The sequence below is a fragment of the Phyllobates terribilis genome, unplaced genomic scaffold (genome assembly GCF_046119375.1).
Source record: "Phyllobates terribilis strain yellow unplaced genomic scaffold, ASM4611937v1 Scaffold_9__5_contigs__length_417890890, whole genome shotgun sequence".
In the NCBI taxonomy this organism is placed as follows: Eukaryota; Metazoa; Chordata; class Amphibia; order Anura; family Dendrobatidae; genus Phyllobates; species Phyllobates terribilis.
The window spans coordinates 377,807,683-377,832,626 of NW_027362769.1; the positions used below are offsets into that span (position 1 = coordinate 377,807,683).

General features: G+C 56.1%; 1 protein-coding gene across 1 annotated transcript in view; it reads left to right on the forward strand.

Moving 5' to 3' along the window:
- LOC141161415 (uncharacterized) overlaps positions 1-24,944 on the forward strand; it is a 160,648-nt gene that overhangs the window by 6,698 nt on the left and 129,006 nt on the right. Inside the window, 8 exon segments of the mRNA XM_073646225.1 lie at positions 11,670-12,731; positions 13,776-13,994; positions 14,385-14,630; positions 16,133-17,259; positions 17,800-18,301; positions 20,002-20,925; positions 22,276-22,613; positions 22,725-23,022. Of these exon segments, the coding sequence (XP_073502326.1) occupies positions 11,670-12,731; positions 13,776-13,994; positions 14,385-14,630; positions 16,133-17,259; positions 17,800-18,301; positions 20,002-20,925; positions 22,276-22,613; positions 22,725-23,022 (4,716 nt within the window).

The following is a 24,944-nucleotide window of genomic DNA, read 5'->3' on the forward strand; positions in this document are numbered from 1 at the left end:
GCCAAGAAGAGACGCAGCTATGGTGATGGAGGCATACCACGACGGAGCTGGGCACTTCGGATGGAAGAAGCTGGAGTTCCTGCTGCGCGGGCGGTTCCATTGGGTAGGCATGAGAGGAACCATCGAGAGGTGGTGCAGAGACTGTGGCCCATGCAACCTAAGAAGGAGGGACCGTGCCAGCCAGAAGACTCCCCTGCAGTCCATCATCACCAGACAGCCGTTGGAACTGGTAGCCTTGGATCATGTAAAACTGACCCCAAGCAGAAGTGGCTACGTCTACGCGTTAACCATCGTGGATCACTACTCCCGGTTCTTGGTTGTCGTCCCCGTCAAGGACTTAACGGCTCAAACAGCAGCTAGAGCCTTCCAGCAGCACTTCTGCCGTCCGCACGGATACCCGGAGCAGGTGCTGACGGACCAGGGGCCTGCCTTTGAAGCGGAAGTCTTCCAGGAGTTCTGCACCCTGTATGGCTGCCGGAAGATAAGAACAACACCCTATCACCCGCAAACTAATGGACTTTGTGAGAAAATGAACCAGGTGGTGATAGATCTTCTGAAAACATTGCCCCTGGAAGAACGTAGTCTGTGGCCTGAAAAGCTGCCCGACCTGGTGGACCTATACAACCACATCCCTGTAGGTTTCACCAACTGTACCCCGGCTTACCTAATGAGGGCAAGACCTGGTAAGCTTCCTGTTGATCTGGAGATGGGAGTCCTGACACCCGAGGACACTTCACCAGAAGCAGACTGGGACACAGAGAGGCAGCAGCAGTACCGGAAAGTACAGGAGAGCGTGGAGCGAAGTCTCTGTCAAGCTAGGGAAAGACAAGAGAAAACTTACAACCAGTATGCTCCCGCTGTTCCCCTGGTGCCCGGAGAGCAGGTCTTGAAGAGGAAAAGACGGCTCCACAAGTTGGACGACCAGTGGGAGAAGGACCCGTACACCGTACTGCCCTCAAGCCACGACAACCCAAAGATCTGTACAATCAGTAAAGACGGAGGGGAAACCACAGCCATTGTATCCCGGGATCACCTGAAGAAGTGTCCCGAACAGCTACGGAACCCTGAAGAGGAACAAGAAGACCCTCGACCCGTAGAGGAAAGGGAAGATATGGTTAGTACTGTGCTCGGAGACTTCCCTCGGTCTTGGACTCAAGTCAATGGTGCTGTTGTGGTACCCGTCCTCACGTTCCTCCAACCAGCATCCCAAGTGCCTACGGAGACACAGGTAGAGCTGGAAGAACAGCCGGTCCAGGAGGCAGAAGACCCCACACAAGCAGACCAGGAGAATCAACCCTCTGCTTATAGTGAGCCTGCCATACCCCTAGTGAGCTAAAGAGTCCGTAGACGGCTGCCCAGTTTACCCTTGACAGCTCCTATACCCTGTAGCTCAGGACCAGTCAGCCAGCTCCGTAGGTCCACTAGGGTCACTAGAGGCCAGTTGCCCATACGGTGGAGGATCTAAATGTTCAAGCTATTTTATTAATGTTTACCTGTTTATTGTTGCTTGTGTATAATTATGTGTTTCTAGTTATTTGTAGGAGTCTTTGGTGGATTTACTGGGAATCCTTTGTGCATATAGTTGGAGCGTAACCCAGGACGGACTAAAAGACTGATAAGGACTCGGGGCAGGACAGACCCCTACCTGGTTACGTCTCCCTGTTTTGGTGAAATGGACACCTTTGTTTTCCTCAAAAGTTACACCCGGTTGCGGACACGCCGTGACCACCTTATGTGTTGTCTCTACCAGAACGTTATTGTTTATACCTTGTTTTGTTTACAAAAGTATGTTTAGTCCCGGAGTACTAAATTTCACTAGGGGGGAATGTGGCACCCCAGGGGTCTGGTTTCCACAGTAATAGCAATATTACGTCTGTGAGCAGGTGGGAGGTCTCCTGGTCAGGAATCCTATGCATGCCACACCTCCTGCCCAGTCCTGGGAGGGGAAGAACTTCCCCTATATAAAACTAGGGCTGAGGCAGGGTTAGGGAGAAAGAGCAGAGAACACAGACAGAGACAGTCTGGTCGGTAGTGGAGCAGCTTTAGGAACAAGAAAGATCGGGAGCTCTGGGGAAGTCGTGCTAAAAGGAATCAGGGGCTGGCAGCTGTAGAGCTCGCCCTGATTGAAGAGTTACCACCGGACCCGGAGTCCGAGGCTGTGGGGACTAATCCTTACCCAGCAGCAGAAACCGACCGGCAGGGGATTTCAGGTCCTCTGGCCAAGAAACCCGAAGGCACGGTCACACGCGTGGGACCAGCACCGCCGTCGTGGAGCGGAAGCCACTAGAAGGCCCCGAGTCACCGGCCATACGGGTGAGCACCACACGGTACACTTAGGGACGTTGGCTACTTTTATCAGCCTCTAGCAAGGTAGCCAGAAGAGTACGATTAGTTGGGGAGGCCTACAACTCCGCCTGGCCAGGGGAGATCCCATCAGCTCACGGACTGACCAGGCCCCGATTGCTAGCCAGTACTCCGGGAGGGTCTACCTTGTCACCAGTAAAGACCCAAAACTACACCGCACCGTCTCTGAGTGGTTCCTGCTACCCCCTTCATCCACGTCGGCTGCCCTGAGGCCATACCCCTCCCGTTGGGGGTTATACCATCCATGCTGCACAATCCTTCCACCGGCCTCAGCGGTCTGCCCTGCAGCGGCAGCTCCATAGCTGCATTAAATGGGTGGCGTAGTTGTCCAACATCTACTGCTAATACTCAGCCACACAGTTTGACTCCCTGGGCACGGACCGGGTCACCGCCACGAGACTACTACCCCCAACAGGTCCGGCTCCGGGTAGTCCCCGCGTGCGCAACGCTACACCAAGTAGGCCCAGGGGCGCGTCATATACTGAGCAGGGGGAGCTGTATACCGAGCAGTGGGAGCTGTATATCGAGCAGGGGAGCTGTAGATCGAGCAGGGAGAGTTGTATACCGAGCAGGGGGAGCTGTGTACAGAACAGGGGGAGCTGTATACCGAGCAGGCAGAGCTGTATACTGAGCAGGTGGAGCTGTATATCGAGCAAAGGGGAGCAGTATACCAAGCAAGGGGAGCTGTATACTGAGCAGGGGGAGCTGAATACCGAGCAGAGGGAGCTGTAATCTGAGCAGTGGGAGCAGTATACTGAGCAGGTGAAGCTGTATACCGAGCAAGGGGGAGCTGTATACCAAGCAGGTGGAGCTGTATACCAAGCAGGGGAGCTGTATATCAAGCAGTGAGAGCTGTATACCGAGCTGGGGGAGCTGTATACCGAACAGGCGGAGCTGTATACCAAGCAGGGGGAGCTGTATACTGAGCAGTGGGATCTGTATACTGAGCAGGTAGCGCTGTATACCGAGCAGAGAGGAGCTTTACACCAAGCAGAGGGAGCTGTATACCAAGCAGGGGAGCTGTAAATCGAGGAGGGAGAGTTGTACACTGAGCAGGGGGAGCTGTGTACCGAGCAGGGGAAGCTGTGTACCGAGCAGGGGAAGCTGTGTACCGAGCAGGGGAGCTGTAAATCGAACAGGGAGAATTGTATACCGAGCAGGGGGAGCTGTGTACCGAACAGGGGGAGCTGTATACCGAGCAGGCAGAGCTGTATACCGAGCAGGCGGAGCTGTATACCGAGCAGGGGAAGCTGTATACTGAGCAGGGGGAGCTGTATACCGAGCAGTGGGAGCTGTATATCGAGCAGGGGAGAGCTTTATACCAAGCAGAGGGAGCTGTAAATCGAGCAGGCAGAGCTGTATACCGAGCAGGGCGAGCTGTATACTGAGCAGGGGGAGCTGTATAACGAGCAGTGGGAGCTGTATATCGAGCAGGGGAGAGCTTTATACCAAGCAGAGGGAGCTGTAAATCGAGCAGGCGGAGCTGTATACCGAGCAGGGCGAGCTGTATACTGAGCAGGGGGAGCTGTATACCGAGCAGTGGGGGCTGTATATTGAGCAGGGGAGAGCTTTATACCAAGCAGAGGGAGCTGTAAATCGAGCAGGGAGAGTTGCATACTGAGCAGGGGGAGCTGTGTACCGAGCAGGGGGAGCTGTATACCGAGCAGGGGAGCTGTAGCTCGAGCAGGGAAAGTTGTATACCGAGCAGGGGGAGCTGTGTACAGAACAGGAGGAGCTGTATACCGAGCAGGCAGAGCTGTATACTGAGCAGGTGGAGCTGTATATCGAGCAAAGGGGAGCAGTATACCAAGCAAGGGGAGCTGTATACCGAGCAGGGGGAGCTGTATACCGAGCAGAGGGAGCTGTAAACTGAGCAGTGGGAGCAGTATACTGAGCAGGTGAAGCTGTATACCGAGCAAGGGGGAGCTGTATACCAAGCAGGGGGAGCTGTATACCAAGCAGGGGAGCTGTATATCAAGCAGTGAGAGCTGTATACCGAGCTGGGGGAGCTGTATACCGAACAGGCGGAGCTGTATACCAAGCAGGGGGAGCTGTATACTGAGCAGTGGGATCTGTATACTGAGCAGGTAGCGCTGTATACCGAGCAGAGAGGAGCTTTACACCAAGCAGAGGGAGCTGTATACCAAGCAGGGGAGCTGTAAATCGAGCAGGGAGAGTTGTACACTGAGCAGGGGGAGCTGTGTACCGAGCAGGGGGAGCTGTATACCAAGCAGGCAGAGCTGTATACCGAGCAGGCGGAGCTGTATACCGAGCAGGGGAAGCTGTATACTGAGCAGGGGGAGCTGTATACCGAGCAGTGGGAGCTGTATATCGAGCAGGGGAGAGCTTTATACCAAGCAGAGGGAGCTGTAAATCGAGCAGGCAGAGCTGTATACCGAGCAGGCGGAGCTGTATACCGAGCAGGGGGAGCTGTATACCAAGCAGGGGAGCTGTATATCAAGCAGTGAGAGCTGTATACCGAGCAGGGGGAGCTGTATACCGAACAGGCGGAGCTGTATACCAAGCAGGGGGAGCTGTATACTGAGCAGTGGGATCTGTATACTGAGCAGGTAGCGCTGTATACCGAGCAGAGAGGAGCTTTATACCAAGCAGAGGGAGCTGTATACCAAGCAGGGGAGCTGTAAATCGAGCAGGGAGAGTTGTACACTGAGCAGGGGGAGCTGTGTACCGAGCAGGGGGAGCTGTATACCGAGCAGGCAGAGCTGTATACCGAGCAGGCAGAGCTGTATACCAAGCAGGGGGAGCTGTATACTGAGCAGGGGGAGCGGTATACCGACAGGGGGATCTGTATACTGAGCAGTGGGAGCTGTATACTGAGCAGGTGGAGCTGTATACCGAGCAAAGGGGAGCTGTATACCAAGCAGGCGGAGCTGTATACTGAGCAGGGGGAGCTGTATACCGAGAATGGGGAGCTGTATACCAAGCAGGGGGAGCTGTATACTGAGCAGTGGTAGCTGTATACTGAGCAGGTGGAGCTGTATACCGAGCAAAGGGGAGCTGTATACCAAGCAGGGGGAGCTGTATACCGAGCAGGGGAAGCTATATACCGAGCAGAGGGAGCTGTATACTGAGCAGTGGGAGCTGTATACTGAGCAGGTGGAGCTGTATACCGATCAAGGGGGAGCTGTATACCAAGCAGGAAGCAAGGGGAGCTGTATACCAAGGAGGAGAGCTGTATACTGAGCATGGGGAGCTGTATACCGAGCAGGGGGAGCTGTATACTGAGCAGTGGGAGCTGTATACTGAGCAGGTGGAGCTATATACCGAGCAAAGGGGAGCTGTATACCAAGCAGGGGGAGCTGTATACCGAGCAGGGGAAGCTGTATACCGAGCAGGGGAAGCTGTATACCGAGCAGAGGGAGCTGTATACTGAGCAGTGGGAGCTGTATACTGAGCAGGTGGAGCTGTATACCAAGCACGGGGGAGCTGTATACCAAGCAGGAAGCAGGGGGAGCTGTATACCAAGGAGGAGAGCTGTATATCGAGCAGGGGAAGCTGTATACCAAGCAGGGGGAGCTGTATACTGAGAAGGGTGAGCTGTATATGACGCGCCCCTGGGCCTGAGTCGTGCGGCATTGCGCGCACGGGGGCTTACCCGGAGCCGGATCAGATAGGGGTAGTAGTCTCGTGGCGGTGACCCGGTCCGTGCCCAGGGAGTCAAACTGAGTGGCAGAGTTTAGCAGTAGATGTTAGAATGTTCGACTACGCCACCCGTGGATTGCGGTCATGAGACCGCCGCTGCAGGGCAGACCGCTGAGGCTGGTGTTGTTGGGGCAGCTGAGAATGGAACGACTCCCCACGGGAGGAGTATTGCCTCAGGGCAGCTATTGTAGAGTTGATGATGGGGGTGATGGTGCGGATGTCCCAGTACTGGTGGTGCAGGTACGACGATGAAACACGGAGTCTGGTAGTGCAGTTTCAAAAGCTTTACTCACGGTTCTTTATCAGGTTCCTTGTGCACAGGAGGACCACCCGAGTCATGCTGCGTTCACCAGGTCAGGGACTCGGCCAACTCCCAGGCAATTCCAGAGCGTGGTCCAGGGCTCCCCTCTCTTCCTTCCTACTGGCCGTCCCCACCAGGGATCCACCTTTGTCCGGCTCCCTCGGGCCTTCTGGTGGTGAAACCTTTCCCGGCTTCCCTGACCCTATACGTGGTCTGCCTTCCTGGTGGATGTGGCGAGGGGTCGCGCCAAAACTTGTCCACGACCTCCGGTTCCTGGCTGAGGATAATTGGCCTCCACCAGTTTGGGATCCGGTACCCTGTTCTGCCAACCCTTCACCCGTTTTCGTTCTCTTGTGGGATCTCAGGGTTCCCTCTATGCTTGCGTCTCTGGGCCTTTCTTTGTGTTTCTCCTCTTCCTCCTCTCTCCTCTCTGCTTCAGGCCTAGCTCTGGAGCTGGGCCCAGACGGAGCCACAGCTCCCTGTCAGCCCTCTCTGGCTGAACTCTCTCTCCGCTTCTCCTCAGACTGAACTGACTCTGTTTCTAGATGGTGCCCACCTTTTATACTCCCTCTGACACCCGAGCCCTGGTGACAATGCAACCAATGGGCTCCTACCTATGCCCAGAGTCCCTCCCCTGTCTGCTCCTACACCACTGGGATGTTCCTCCCCCCCCCCACTCCAGCCAGGGACAGACGCTGTCGTACCTGCACAACTATCTGGTGGGAGTACCGTTGTTCTGTCCCCCGGAAATGGGGTGTATGTGGTGCATGCAGCTAACTGAGCTCTGTTCCACACTCCATCCTTACCCGGGAGTGGAATACCACACCTCTGGTTCGAGGTGCAATACCCCTGTAGCAGCCGAGTCCTCGGGGTGCTACATTCCCCCCTGGTAAATCACAGCACGTCCTCGGGCTGGAAAAGAGCAAAACAATTTAGACATACAAAAATTTTAAAGTGTACACTTGCATATAAGACATAACTGAAAACTCATCCCTTTATGGGAGGTACTCTACTCTTTTTAAATGTTACTGGTACAAACATCATAAAACATTACAAAACTTTCTTCACACTTATAAAATACTATAAACTCTGTTAGCAGCATATGTAACTTTCAATATAAAACTTTTTCATATAAAACATTCTCAGATAAAACACATTCTTGATCTTCTGGCCACGGTGCAACTTGTGACCAGGTTAAGTGCAACAGTCTCTAGTTCTAAAATAGAAACGCAGTCCTTCTATAAAACCAGAAGGGGGCGCCTTAGGAAGCGCAACTATTTACAGGGTGACCGCTCTCAGTCCTCGGCCAGTGGGGATAAGGGAGTGGCTGCTCACAGTCCTCAGCCTGATTAGGGATAGGGGCACACAGGAAACAGTTCCACACTAGTCCCAACGGGGACCACACTTCAATTAGCAGCAGGTCAGGTACCCTGACGGGTAACTATGTACAGTTTCAGTTACCGTTCATTAGTAACGATGTCCTCCTGCTCCTTCCTGAGGGTAGTCTTCAGACCCATCCGGGTCCTCTTGGTCTTCCTCATACCGTATCTCCTCCTCAGTCAGCCGGTGTACGTGAAGGGCGTACGGTCCTTTGGCACACTGATGCCGGGTGAAGGTGACCTCATCACCCGGGTAGAGGTCACGTCCGCGGTGTCCCTCCGGCAGGTGGCTCTCGACATCCCTGCGGGTGACAAAGACGTCGCCGGGGGTTCGGTGGTCTCGGATAAAGCCCCAGCCGTGTTCCAGTTGAAACTTTATTACGGTCCCGGTGGCGCGGGGACTGTGGGCCGTACGGGGATTTCGTCGGGCCCGGCGTTTCTGCTCCGCGCTTTGGACCTGCAGCTGTTCCTCGCGGATCCGCCTCTCCCGCCGTTCTCTCCCAAAGACCTCTAGCTGTTGACGGCAGCATTCCTCACGCCGGGCTGCGGCCGCCCGGGTCTCTTGGGTGAACCCCATGAGGTTTTCACCGGTGGGGTCCCATGCAAATTGGGCCTCCTCCAACGGGAGCGGGACAATTTTGGCGGGTGCCGGTGCCGGGATCAAAGGCTCGCACAGGGGTCGTTCCTTCCGGAGTCGGGGGTTGACGTACTCCGGTGGCCACACGAAGGGCAGCCCGTCCGGGCTGGTATGTTGTGCAAACAGATCTTCGCCCAGGGGCAGCACTGTGGAGGTTGAGGGCGCTGTGAGGGCAGCGGCGCCCGGAGGTACTTGGCCTTGCGTCCAGGCCGGAGGCATCCTCTTTGGGTCCAGGTATGGCACCTTTGGGGAAGAGGGCGCTGGAGGGGCAGCGGCGCCCGGATTCACCAGGCCTTGCGACAAGGCCGGTGGCGCTGTGGAGGTAGAGGGCGCTGTGGAGACGGCGGCGCCCGGGGGTACTCGGCCCTGAGACCAGGCCGGTGGTACTTCCTGCTTTTCCGCGCTCAGGGTTGAGGCGCGTGGCGTAACAGGGGGCGTGGCCGCGGCTCCTGCCGCTTGAGGCCTAGTTAGGAGCGGTGGCGGTGCGGCAACGGGCACGGCGAGTGGGACTTCGGGCTCTGCGACGGGGAGCTGGGGCAGGCTTTCGACTACTGGGCTCGGGGTGATGACGTCCCCATTACCTGCTTCCATCCCTGCGGCTCCCTCCGCGGCGTCGTCTCCGGCCTTCGTCTCTCTTGCACCATCCTCAGGGGCAGACATGCTCCTCGTTGCGGGTGGCGTCCTCTGCTGGCAGGTTCCAGCCTGCTGGACCATCTCCCTTCTCCACTCGGCCAGTGCTTCTTGCTGCACTCGGGCCATCTTCCGGGCCAAGGCCTCCAGCGCGGTCTGTGCACGCTCCCGATCTCTGGGGAGCTGTGCCAGGATCTCCACCAGGCCTTCTGGAGTGGCAGCCTGCAACAGGTTCCGGACCACAGGGTCTGTGCTGCTCGACTCTCCCTCCATCTCCGGGTGCGATCTGTCCAGACTCCTCCAGGCCGCACCCATCCTCTCTGTTTTGTTCTCTATCCGCCCCCATTGAGGGTGGTCCTGGGGCAACTTAGTGACAGTCAGTTCCAGGGGCAGCCCCCTCACGCTGATGGACATTTCTATCATTGCAGTCTCTGCTGGTGGGGGCGGTTTCCGCTTTTGGCGCCATTCTTGGACCTGGCCCACGATGGGAGGTGGTCTTTTGCCACCCTCTGGCACGCCCATAATGGCGTCCGCTCTGCCAGGACGGGAAATCGTCTCAGATGGCGGGAATCATCTCCTTATGGTGGGAAACTCCGTGGATGGCGGGCAAAGGCTGCAGATGACGGGCAAACGGCGGGAAACGACCCGAGATGGCGTCCGATGGCGGGGACCCTCTGGAATTGGCGGGAGACTCCTTTTTGCGGTAAATGTGAACTTTTCTTCAGGCACGCAGTACCCGGTGGTTGCGGGCAAGTAATCCTGCCGACTACGCCAAAGTTGACGCGCCCCTGGGCCTGAGTCGTGCGGCATCCCAATCTCTATCCCAATCTCTAACCCTAACCCTAATCCTGTCACTAGCCCTATCCCTAACCCTAGCCCTATCCTTATCCCTGACCCTAGCCCTAACCCTAGCCCTATCCCTAGCCCTATCCTTATCCCTGACCCTAGCCCAAACCATAGCCTTATCCCTAACCCTAGCCCTATCCCTGACCCTAGCCCTATCCCTAACCCTATCCCTATCCTTATCCCTAACCCTAACCCTAGCCCTATCCTTATCCCTGACCCTAGCCCTAACCCTAGCCTTATCCCTAACCCTAGCCCTATCCCTGACCATAGCCCTTTCCCTAACCCTATCCCCAATTTTTTTAATTTGCCACAGCTTTGGGAGAGCACTGCTGCCTTTGTCATCTTAGTTCCTACCTAGTTGAGATAAGTTTGTTATTGGCTGCTGCACTCTGCATAGGCAGTGACCTAGATGACAAAGCTCACTGCATCCTACTGACAGCTGTTATCTTGGTCGCTAAATTCATCTCATCTGCAGCGCTCTGCATAGGGATCTGTTGCACAGACCTAGATGTCAACGCAGCCACGGGCGAGCACCTACAGCCCCCCAAGGCCGCAACAGACAGTGTGGGGGTGAGTTTGGTGCCACTGTGGTTCCCTCCCAAAAATGTCTCCAGCACCGAGTCTGAGCCCTGTGAAACTAATCGTCGCTTTGTACGTAAATGAAAGGTCCGGGCGCAGACTACAATTTCTAATTAATGATGGCGTCTGACGATTAATCATTTTATTAACCCCTTATCTGACGCACAGTCACGCGGAGGTGCTGATTCTCATTAGCGCTCTGCCAGAATCATAAATGTCCCGGTAATTTATTCTCCACGGTGAATGTTACCGGCGCTCACATAATGTGTAAACACACGATCTCCTCACCCCGGATAATGGCGCTAATTAGCATAAGAAATGATTAATAATTCTGCAGATTGCACTCATTGTTCTTCTGCATCCGCAAATCTGGTAACAGCCGCGTATTAGAATCTCAATAGCGAAGTGATGAGGGCAAACGGGAGGAAAAGCGACAACACCGACTCCGCAGACTCCACCGACTCCGCAGACTCCACTGACTCCGCAGACAACACTGATTCCGCAGACTCCACCTACTTCACTGACTCCGCAGACAACACCGACTCCGCAGACTCCACCTACTTCACTGACTCCGCAGACTCCACAGACTCCATCGACTCCACTGACTCCGCAGACAACACCGACTCCACCGACTCCACTGACTCCGCAAACAACACCGACTCCGCAGACTCCACCTACTTCACTGACTCCGCAGGCAACACCGACTCCGCAGACTTCAATGACTCCACAGACTCCGCAGACAACACCGACTCCACTGACTCCGCAGACAACACAGACTCCACAGACTCCACCTACTTCACTGACTCCGCAGACTCCACCGACTCCACAGACTCCACCGACTCCACTGACTCCGCAGACAACACCGACTCTACTGACTCCGCAGACAACACCGACTCCACTGACTCCGCAGACAACACCGACTCCACTGACTCCGCAGACAACACCGACTCCACTGGCTCCGCAGACTCCACCGACTCCACTGACTCCGCAGACAACAACGACTCTGCAGACTCCACCTACTTCACTGACTCCGCAGACTCCACCGACTCCACAGACTTCACCGACTCCACTGACTCCGCAGACAACACCGACGCCGTTGACTCCGCAGACAACACCGACTCCGCAGACAACACCGACTCCGCAGACTCCACTGACTCAGCAGACTCCACTGACTCCGCAGACAACACAGACTCCACTGACTCCGCAGACAACGCCGACTCCGCAGACTCCACCTACTTCACTGACTCCGCAGACTCCACCGACTCCACAGACTCCACTGACTCCACCGACTCCACTGACTCCGCAGACAACACCGACTCTACTGACTCCGCAGACAACACCGACTCCACTGACTCCGCAGACAACACTGGCTCCACTGACTCCGCAGACAAAACCGACTCCACTGACTCCGCAGACAACACCGACTCCGCAGACTCCACCTACTTCACTGACTCCGCAGACTCCACCGACTCCACAGACTCCACTGACTCCGCAGACAACACCGACTCCACTGACTCCGCAGACAACATCGACTCCGCAGACTCCTCCGACTCCGCAGACTCCACCGACTCCACCGACTCCGCAGACTCCGCAGACTCCACCGACTCCACAGACTCCACCGACTCTGCAGATTCCACCGACTCAGCAGACTCCACCGACTCAGCAGACTCCACCGACTCAGCAGACTTCACTGACTCCACCGACTCCACTGACTCCGCAGACAACACCGACTCCACTGACTCCGCAGACTCCACCGACTTCACCGACTCAGCAGACTCCACCGACTCAGCAGACAACATTGACTCCGCAGACAACACCGACTCAGCAGACAACACCGACTCCGCAGACAACACAGACTCCGCAGACAACACAGACTCCGCAGACAACACAGACTCCGCAGACAACACCGACTCAGCAGACAACACCGACTCCACCGACTCAGCAGACTCCACTGACTCAGCAGACAACACCAACTCAGCAGACAACACCGACTCAGCAGACAACACCGACTCACCAGACAACACCGACTCAGCAGACAACACCGACTCCACTGACTCCGCAGACTCTACCGACTCAGCAGACTCCACCGACTCAGCAGACAACACCGACTCAGCAGACAACATCGACTCAGCAGACAACATCGACTCAGCAGACAACACCGACTCAGCAGAAAACACCGACTCAAAAGACAACACCGACTCAGCAGACAACACCGACTCAGCAGACAACACCGACTCCACCGACTCCGCAGACTCCACCGACTCAGCAGACTCCACCGACTCAGCAGACAACACCGACTCAGCAGACAACACCGACACAGCAGACAACACCGGCTCAGCAGACAACACCGACTCAGCAGACAACACCGGCTCAGCAGACAACACCGACTCCGCAGACAACACCGACTCCGCAGACAACACCGACTCAGCAGACAACACCGACTCTGCAGACTCCACCGACTCAGCAGACTACACCGACTCAGCAGACAAAACCGACTCAGCAGACAACACCGACTGAAGAGACAACACCGACTCAAAAGACAACACCGACTCAGCAGACAACACCGACTCAGCAGACAACACCGACTCCACTGTCTCCGCAGACTCCACCGACTCAGCAGACAACACCGACTCAGCAGACAACACCGACTTCGCAGACTCCACCTACTTCACTGACTCCGAAGAATCCACAGACTCCACCGACTCCGCAGACAACACCGACTCCACCGACTCCGCAGACAACACCGACTCCACTGACTCCGCAGACAACACCGACTCCACTGACTCCGCAGACAACACCGACTCCACAGACAACACCGACTCCGCAGACTCCACCGACTCAGCAGACAACACCGACTCAGCAGACAACACCGACTGCACTGACTCCGCAGACTCCACCGACTACGCAGACTCCACCGACTCAGCAGACTACACCGACTCAGCAGACAACACCTACTCAGCAGACAACACCGACTCAGCAGACAACACCGACTCAGCAGACAACACCTACTCAAAAGACAACACCGACTCAAAGGACAACACCGACTCAAAGGACAATACCGACTCAGCAGACAATACCGACTCCACCGACTCAGCAGACAACACCGACTCAGCAGACAACACCGACTCAGCAGACAACACTGACTCAGCAGACAACACCGACTCAAAAGACAACACCGACTCAGCAGACAACACCGGCTTAGCAGACAACATTGACTCAGCCGACAACACCGACTGAGCAGACAACACCGACTCAGCAGACAACACCGACTCCACTGTCTCCGCAGACTCCACCGACTCAGCAGACAACACCGACTCAGCAGACAACACCGACTTCGCAGACTCCACCTACTTCACTGACTCCGAAGAATCCACAGACTCCACCGACTCCGCAGACAACACCGACTCCACCGACTCCGCAGACAACACCGACTCCACTGACTCCGCAGACAACACCGACTCCACAGACAACACCGACTCCACAGACAACACCGACTCCGCAGACTCCACCGACTCAGCAGACTCCACCGACTCAGCAGACAACACCGACTCAGCAGACAACACCGACTCCACTGACTCCGCAGACTCCACCGACTACGCAGACTCCACCGACTCAGCAGACTACACCGACTCAGCAGACAACACCTACTCAGCAGACAACACCGACTCAGCAGACAACACCGACTCAAAAGACAACACCGACTCAAAGGACAACACCGACTCAAAGGACCACACCGACTCAGCAGACAATACCGACTCAGCAGACAACACCGACTCAGCAGACAACACCGACTCAGCAGACAACACTGACTCAGCAGACAACACCGACTCAAAAGACAACACCGACTCAGCAGACAACACCGGCTCAACAGACAACATTGACTCAGCCGACAACACCGACTGAGCAGACAACACCGACTCCGCAGACAACACCAACTCCGCAGACAACACAGACTCCGCAGACAACACCGACTCAGCAGACAACACCGACTCCACCAACTCAGCAGACTCCACTGACTCAGCAGACAACACCGACTCAGCAGACAACACCGACTCAGCAGACAACACCGACTCAAAAGACAACACCGACTCAGCAGACAACACCGACTCAGCAGACAACACCGACTCAGCAGACAACACCGACTCCACCGACTCCGCAGACTCCACCGACTCAGCAGATTCCACCGACTCAGTAGACAACACCGACTCAGCAGATAACACAGACTCAAAAGGCAAAAACGACTCAGCAGACAACACCGACTCAGCAGACAACACCGATTCCACCGACTCCACCGACTCAGCCTACTCCACCGACTCAGCAGACAACACCGACTCAGCAGACAACACCGACTCAGAAGACAACACCGACACAGCAGACAACACCGGCTCAGCAGACAACACCGACTCACCAGACAACACCGGCTCAGCAGACAACACCGACTCAGCAGACAACACCGACTCAGCAGACAACACCGATTCAGCAGACAACACCGATTCAGCAGACAACACCGACTCCGCAGACAACACCGACTCCGCAGACAACACCGACTCCGGAGACAACACCGACTCAAAAGACAACACCGACTCAAAAGACAACACCGACTCAGCAGACAACACCGACTCAGCAGACAACACCGACTCTACTGCCTCCGCAGACTCCACCGACTCAGCAGACAACACCGACACAGCAGACAACACGGACACAGCAGACAACACCGACTCAGCAGACAACACCGACTCAGCAGACAACACCGACTCAAAAGACAACACCGACTCAAAAGACAACACCGACTCAGCATACAACACCGACTCAGCAGACAATACCGACTCCACCGACTCAGCAGACAACACCGACTCAGCAGACAACACCGACTCAGCAGATAAAACCGACTCAGCAGACAACACGACTCCACTTACTCCGAAGACTCCACCGACTCAGCAGACAATACTGACTCAGCAGACAACACCGACTCAGCAGACAACGCCGACTCAGCAGACAACACCGACTCCACTGACTCCGCAGACTCCACCGACTCAGCAGACAACACCGACTCAGCAGACACCACCGACTCAGCAGACAACGCCGACTCAGCAGACAACGCCGACTCAGCAGACAACGCCGACTCCACAGACTCCGCAGACTCCACCGACTCAGCAGACAACAGCGACTCAGCAGACAACACCGACTCCACTGACTCCGCAGACAACACCGACTCCACTGACTCCGCAGACAACAACGACTCCACTGACTCCGCAGACAACACCGACTCCGCAAACAACACCGACTCCGCAGACTCAGGAGACTCCACTGACTCAGCAGACTCCACCGACTCAGCAGACTCCACCGACTCAGCAGACTCCACTGACTCCACCAACTCCACTTACTCCGCAGACAACACCGAATCCACTGACTCCGCAGACTCCACCGACTCCGCAGACTCCACCGACTCAGCAGACTACACCGACTCAGCAAACTCCACCAACTCAACAGACAACACTGACTCAGCAGATAACACCGACTCAAAAGACAACACCGACTCAAAAGACAACACCGACTCAGCAGACAACACCGACTCAGCAGACAACACCGACTTCACTGACTCCGCAGACTCCACCGACTCAGCAGACAACACCGACTCAGCAGACAACACCGACTCAGCAGACAACACCGACTCCAGAGACTTCACCGACTCCACTGACTCCGCAGACAACACCGACTCCACTGACTCCGCAGACAAAACTGACTCCGCAGAAAACACCGACTCCACTGACTCCGCAGATAACACCGGCTCCACTGACTCCGCAGACTCCACCGACTCAGCAGACTCCACCGACTCAGCAGACTCCGCTGACTCCACCGACTCCACCGACTCCACAGACTCCGCAGACAACACCGACTCCACTGACTCCACAAACTTCACCGACTCAGCAGACTCCACCGACTCAGCAGACTACACCGACTCAGCAGACTACACCGACTCAGCAGACAACACCGACTCAGCAGACAACACCGACTCAGCAGACAACACCGACTCAGCAGACAACACCGACTCAAAAGACAACACAGACTCAGCAGACAACATCGACTCAGCAGACAACACCGACTCAGCAGACAACACCGACTCCACTGACTCCGCAGACTCCACCGACTCAGCAGACAACACCGACTCAGCAGACAACACCGACTCAACAGACAACACCGACTCAGCAGACAACACCGACTCCGCAGACAACACCGACTCCACAGACAACACCGACTCAGCAGACAGCACCGACTCCACTGACTCCACAAACTCCACCGACTCAGCAGACTCCACTGACTCCACCGACTCCACCGACTCCGCAGACAACACCGACTCCACTGACTCCGCAGACTCCACCGACTCAATAGACTCAACTGACTCCACCGACTCAGCAGACTCCACCGACTCAGCAGACTCCGCTGACTCCACCGACTCAGCAGACTCCACCGACTCAGCAGACAACACCGACTCAGCAGACAATACCGACTCCGCAGACAACACCGACTCCGCAGACAACACCGACTCAGGAGACAACACCGACTCAAAAGACAACACCAACTCCGCAGACAACACAGACTCCGCAGACAACACCGACTCAGCAGACAACACCGACTCCACCAACTCAGCAGACTCCACTGACTCAGCAGACAACACCGACTCAGCAGACAACACCGACTCAGCAGACAACACCGACTCAAAAGTCAACACTGATTCAGCAGACAACACCGACTCAGCAGACAACACCGACTCAGCAGACAAAACCGACTCCACCGACTCCGCAGACTCCACCGACTCAGCAGATTCCACCGACTCAGCAGACAACACCGACTCAGCAGACATCATCGACTCAAAAGACAAAAACGACTCAGCAGACAACACCGACTCAGCAGACAACACCGATTCCACCGACTCCGCAGACTCCACCGACTCAGCAGACAACACCGACTCAGCAGACAACACCGACTCAGCAGACAACACCGACACAGCAGACAACACCGGCTCAGCAGACAACACCGACTCAGCAGACAACACCGGCTCAGCAGACAACACTGACTCAGCAGACAACACCCACTCAGCAGACAATACCGACTCCACCAACTCCGCAGACTCCACCGACTCAGCAAACTCCACCAACTCAGCAGACAACATCGACTCAGCAGACAACACCAACTCAGCAGACAACACCGACTCCACTGGCTCCACAGACTCCACCGACTCCACTGACTCCGCAGACGACAACGATTCCGCAGACTCCACCTACTTCACTGACTCCGCAGACTCCACCGACTCCACAGACTTCACCGACTCCACTGACTCCGCAAACAACACCGACTCCACTGACTCCGCAGACAACACCGACTCCGCAGACAACACCGACTCCGCAGACTCCACTGACTCCGCAGACTCCACTGACTCCGAAGACAACACCGACTCCACTCACTCCGCAGACAACACCGACTCCGCAGACTCCACCTACTTCACTGACTCCACAGACTCCACCGACTCCACAGACTCCACTGACTCCACTGACTCCACTGACTCCGCAGACTACACCGACTCCACTGACTCCACTGACAACACCGACTCCACTGACTCCGCAGACAACACCGACTCCGCAAGCAACACTGACTCCGCAGACTCCACCGACTCAGCAGACTCCACCGACTCAGCAGACTCCGCTGACTCCACCGACTCAGCAGACAACACCGACTCAGCAGACAACACCGACTCAGCAGACAACACCGACTCCGCAGACAACACCGACTCCGGAGACAACACCGACTCAAAAGACAACAACGACTCAAAAGACAACACCGACTCAGCAGACAACAGCGACTCCACTGCCTCCGCAGACTCAGCAGACAACACCGACACAGCAGACAACACGGACACAGCACACAACACCGACTCAGCAGACAACACCGACTCAGCAGACAACACCGACTCAAAAGACAACACCGACTCAGCAGACAACACCGACTCAGCAGACAATACCGACTCCACCGACTCAGCAGACAACACCGACTCAGCAGACAACACCGACTCAGCAGACAAAACCGACTCAGCAGACAACACTGACTCAGCAGACAACACGACTCCAATTACTCCGCAGACTCCACCGACTCAGCAGACAATACCGACTCAGCAGACAACACCGACTCAGCAGACAACGCCGACTCAGCAGACAACACCGACTCAGCAGACAACACCGACTCCACTGACTCCGCAGACAACACCGACTCAGCAGACAACACCGACTCAGCAGACAACACCGACTCCACTCACTCCGCAGACTCCACCGACTCAGCAGACAACACCGACTCAGCAGACAACACCGACTCCACTGACTCCGCAGACAACACCGACTCCACTGACTCCGCAGACAACAACGACTCCACTGACTCCGCAGACAACACCGACTCCGCAAACAACACCGACTCCGCAGACTCCGCAGACTCAGGAGACTCCACTGACTCAGCAGACTCCACCGACTCAGCAGACTCCACCGACTCAGCAGACTCCACTGACTCCACCAACTCCACTTACTCCGTAGACAACACCGACTCCACTGACTCCGCAGACTCCACCGACCCCGCAGACTCCACCGACTCAGCAGACTACACCGACTCAGCAAACTCCACCGACTCAACAGACAACACAGACTCAGCAGACAACACCTACTCAGCAGACAACACCGACTCAAAAGACAACACCGACTCAAAAGACAACACCGACTCAGCAGACAACACCGACTCAGCAGACAACACCGACTTCACTGACTCCGCAGACTCCACCGACTCAGCAGACAACACCGACTCAGCAGACAACACCGACTCCAGAGACTTCACCGACTCCACTGACACCGCAGACAACACCGACTCCACTGACTCCGCAGACAACACTGACTCCGCAGACAACACCGACTCCACTGACTCCGCAGATAACACCGGCTCCACTGACTCCGCAGAAAACACCGACTCCGCAGACTCCACCGACTCAGCAGACTCCACCGACTCAGCAGACTCCGCTGACTCCACCGACTCCACCGACTCAGCAGACTCCACTGACTCCACCGACTCCACTGACTCCGCAGACAACACCGACTCCACTGACTCCGCAAACTTCACCGACTCAGCAGACTCCACCGACTCAGCAGACTACACCGACTCAGCAAACTACACCGACTCAGCAGACTACACCGACTCAGCAGACAACACCGACTCAGCAGACAACACCGACTCAAAAGACAACACCGACTCAAAAGACAACACCGACTCAGCAGACAACATCGACTCAGCAGACAACACCGACTCAGTAGACAACACCGACTCCACTGACTCCGCAGACTCCACCGACTCAGCAGACAACACCGACTCAGCAGACAACACCGACTCAACAGACAACACCGACTCAGCAGACAACACCGACTCCGCAGACAACACCGACTCCGCAGACAACACCGACTCAGCAGACAGCACCGACTCCACTGACTCCACAAACTCCACCGACTCAGCAGACTCCACTGACTCCACCGACTCCACTGACTCCGCAGACAACACCTACTCCACTGACTCCGCAGACTCCACCGACTCAACAGACTCAACTGACTCCACCGACTCCACCGACTCAGCAGACTCCACCGACTCAGCAGACTCCACCGACTCAGCAGACTCCACCGACTCAGCAGACTCCGCTGACTCCACCGACTCCGCAGACAACACCGACTCCACTGACTCCGCAGACAACAATGGCTCCACTGACTCCGCAGACAAAACCGACTCCACTGACTCCGCAGACAACACCGACTCCGCAGACTCCACCTACTTCACTGACTCCGCAGACTCCACCGACTCCACAGACTCCACTGACTCCGCACACAACACCGACTCCACTGACTCCGCAGACAACATCGACTCCGCAGACTCCTCCGACTCCGCAGACTCAACCGACTCCACCGACTCCACCGACTCCGCAGACTCCGCAGACTCCACCGACTCCACCGACTCCGCAGATTCCAACGACTCAGCAAACTCCACCGACTCAGCAGACTCCACCGACTCAGCAGACTCCACCGACTCAGCAGACTTCACTGACTCCACCGACTCCACTGACTCCGCAGACAACACCGACTCCACCGACTCCGCAGACTCCACCGACTTCACCGACTCAGCAGACTCCACCGACTCAGCAGACAACATTGACTCCGCAGACAACACCGACTCAGCAGACAACACCGACTCCGCAGACAACACAGACTCCGCAGACAACACAGACTCCGCAGACAACACAGACTCCGCAGACAACACCGACTCAGCAGACGACACCGACTCAGCAGACTCCACTGACTCAGCAGACAACACCAACTCAGCAGACAACACCGACTCAGCAGACAACACCGACACACCAGACAACACCGACTCAGCAGACAACACCGACTCCACTGACTCCGCAGACTCCACCGACTCCGCAGACTCCACCGACTCAGCAGACTCCACCGACTCAGCAGACAACACCGACTCAGCAGACATCGACTCAGCAGACAACATCGACTCAGCAGACAACACCGACTCAGCAGAAAACACCGACTCAAAAGACAACACCGACTCAGCAGACAACACCGACTCAGCAGACAACACCGACTCCACCGACTCCGCAGACTCCAACGACTCAGCAGACTCCACCGACTCAGCAGACAACACCGACTCAGCAGACAACACCGACACAGCAGACAACACCGGCTCAGCAGACAACAACGACTCAGCAGACAACACCGGCTCAGCAGACAACACCGACTCCGCAGACAACACCGACTCCGCAGACAACACTGACTCAGCAGACAACACCGACTCTGCAGACTCCACCGACTCAGCAGACTACACCGACTCAGTAGACAAAACCGACTCAGCAGACAACACCGACTGAAGAGACAACACCGACTCAAAAGACAACACCGACTCAGCAGACAACACCGACTCAGCAGACAACACCGACTCCACTGTCTCCGCAGACTCCACCGACTCAGCAGACAGCACCGACTCAGCAGACAACACCGACTTCGCAGACTCCACCTACTTCACTGACTCCGAAGAATCCACAGACTCCACTGACTCCGCAGACAACACCGACTCCACCGACTCCGCAGACAACACCGACTCCACTGACTCCGCAGACAACACCGACTCCACTGACTCCGCAGACAACACCGACTCCACAGACAACACCGACTCCGCAGACTCCACCGACTCAGCAGACTCCACCGACTCAGCAGACAACACCGACTCAGCAGACAACACCGACTCCACTGACTCCGCAGACTCCACCGACTACGCAGACTCCACCGACTCAGCAGACTACACCGACTCAGCAGACAACACCTACTCAGCAGACAACACCGACTCAGCAGACAACACCGACTCAGCAGACAACACCGACTCAAAAGACAACACCGACTCAAAGGACAACACCGACTCAAAGGACAATACCGACTCAAAGGACAATACCGACTCCACTGACTCAGCAGACAACACCGACTCAGCATACAACACCGACTCAGCAGACAACACCGACTCAGCAGACAACACTGACTCAGCAGACAACACTGACTCAAAAGACAACACCGACTCAGCAGACAACACCGGCTTAGCAGACAACATTGACTCAGCCGACAACACCGACTGAGCAGACAACACCGACTCAGCAGACAACACCGACTCCACTGTCTCCGCAGACTCCACCGACTCAGCAGACAACACCGACTCAGCAGACAACACCGACTTCGCAGACTCCACCTACTTCACTGACTCCGAAGAATCCACAGACTCCACCGACTCCGCAGACAACACCGACTCCACCAACTCCGCAGACAACACCGACTCCACTGACTCCGCAGACAACACCGACTCCACTGACTCCGCAGACAACACCGACTCCACAGACAACACCGACTCCACAGACAACACCGACTCCGCAGACTCCACCGACTCAGCAGACTCCACCGACTCAGCAGACAACACCGACTCAGCAGACAACACCGACTCCACAGACAACACCGACTCCACAGACAACACCGACTCCGCAGACTCCACCGACTCAGCAGACTCAACCGACTCAGCAGACAACACCGACTCAGCAGACAACACCGACTCCACTGACTCCACAGACTCCACCGACTACGCAGACTCCACCGACTCAGCAGACTACACCGACTCAGCAGACAACACCTACTCAGCAGACAACACCGACTCAGCAGACAACACCGACTCAAAAGACAACACCGACTCAAAGGACAACACCGACTCAAAGGACAACACCGACTCAGCAGACAATACCGACTCCACCGACTCAGCAGACAATACCGACTCAACAGACAACACCGACTCAGCAGACAACACCGACTCACCAGACAACACCGACTCAGCAGACAACACCGACTCCACTGACTCCGCAGACTCCACCGACTCCGCAGACTCCACCGACTCAGCAGACTCCACCGACTCAGCAGACAACACCGACTCAGCAGACAACATCGACTCAGCAGACAACATCGACTCAGCAGACAACACCGACTCAGCAGAAAACACCGACTCAAAAGACAACACCGACTCAGCAGACAACACCGACTCAGCAGACAACACCGACTCCACCGACTCCGCAGACTCCAACGACTCAGCAGACTCCACCGACTCAGCAGACAACACCGACTCAGCAGACAACACCGACACAGCCGACAACACCGGCTCAGCAGACAACACCGACTCAGCAGACAACACCGGCTCAGCAGACAACACCGACTCAGCAGACAACACCGACTCTGCAGACTCCACCGACTCAGCAGACTACACCGACTCAGTAGACAAAACCGACTCAGCAGACAACACCGACTGAAGAGACAACACCGACTCAAAAGACAACACCGACTCAGCAGACAACACCGACTCAGCAGACAACACCGACTCCACTGTCTCCGCAGACTCCACCGACTCAGCAGACAACACCGACTCAGCAGACAACACCGACTTCGCAGACTCCACCTACTTCACTGACTCCGAAGAATCCACAGACTCCACTGACTCCGCAGACAACACCGACTCCACCGACTCTGCAGACAACACTGACTCCGCAGACAACACCGACTCCACTGACTCCGCAGACAACACCGACTCCACAGACAACACCGACTCCGCAGACTCCACCGACTCAGCAGACTCCACCGACTCAGCAGACAACACCGACTCAGCAGACAACACCGACTCCACTGACTCCGCAGACTGCACCGACTACGCAGACTCCACCGACTCAGCAGACTACACCGACTCAGCAGACAACACCTACTCAGCAGACAACACCGACTCAGCAGACAACACCGACTCAAAAGTCAACACCGACTCAAAGGACAACACCGACTCAAAGGACAATACCGACTCAAAGGACAATACCGACTCCACCGACTCAGCAGAGAACACCGACTCAGCATACAACACCGACTCAGCAGACAACACCGACTCAGCAGACAACACTGACTCAGCAGACAACACTGACTCAAAAGACAACACCGACTCAGCAGACAACACCGGCTTAGCAGACAACATTGACTCAGCCGACAACACCGACTGAGCAGACAACACCGACTCAGCAGACAACACCGACTCCACTGTCTCCGCAGACTCCACCGACTCAGCAGACAACACCGACTCAGCAGACAACACCGACTTCGCAGACTCCACCTACTTCACTGACTCCGAAGAATCCACAGACTCCACCGACTCCGCAGACAACACCGACTCCACCAACTCCGCAGACAACACCGACTCCACTGACTCCGCAGACAACACCGACTCCACTGACTCCGCAGACAACACCGACTCCACAGACAACACCGACTCCACAGACAACACCGACTCCGCAGACTCCACCGACTCAGCAGACTCCACCGACTCAGCAGACAACACCGACTCAGCAGACAACACCGACTCCACTGACTCCGCAGACTCCACCGACTACGCAGACTCCACCGACTCAGCAGACTACACCGACTCAGCAGACAACACCTACTCAGCAGACAACACCGACTCAGCAGACAACACCGACTCAGCAGACAACACCGACTCAGCAGACAACACCGACTCAAAGGACAACACCGACTCAAAGGACAACACCGACTCAGCAGACCATACCGACTCCACCGACTCAGCAGACAATACCGACTCAGCAGACAACACCGACTCAGCAGACAACACCGACTCAGCAGACAACACTGACTCAGCAGACAACACCGACTCAAAAGACAACACCGACTCAGCAGACAACACCGGCTCAGCAGACAACATTGACTCAGCCGACAACACCGACTGAGCAGACAACACCGACTCCGCAGACAACACCAACTCCGCAGACAACACAGACTCCGCAGACAACACCGACTCAGCAGACAACACCGACTCCACCAACTCAGCAGACTCCACTGACTCAGCAGACAACACCGACTCAGCAGACAACACCGACTCAGCAGACAACACCGACTCA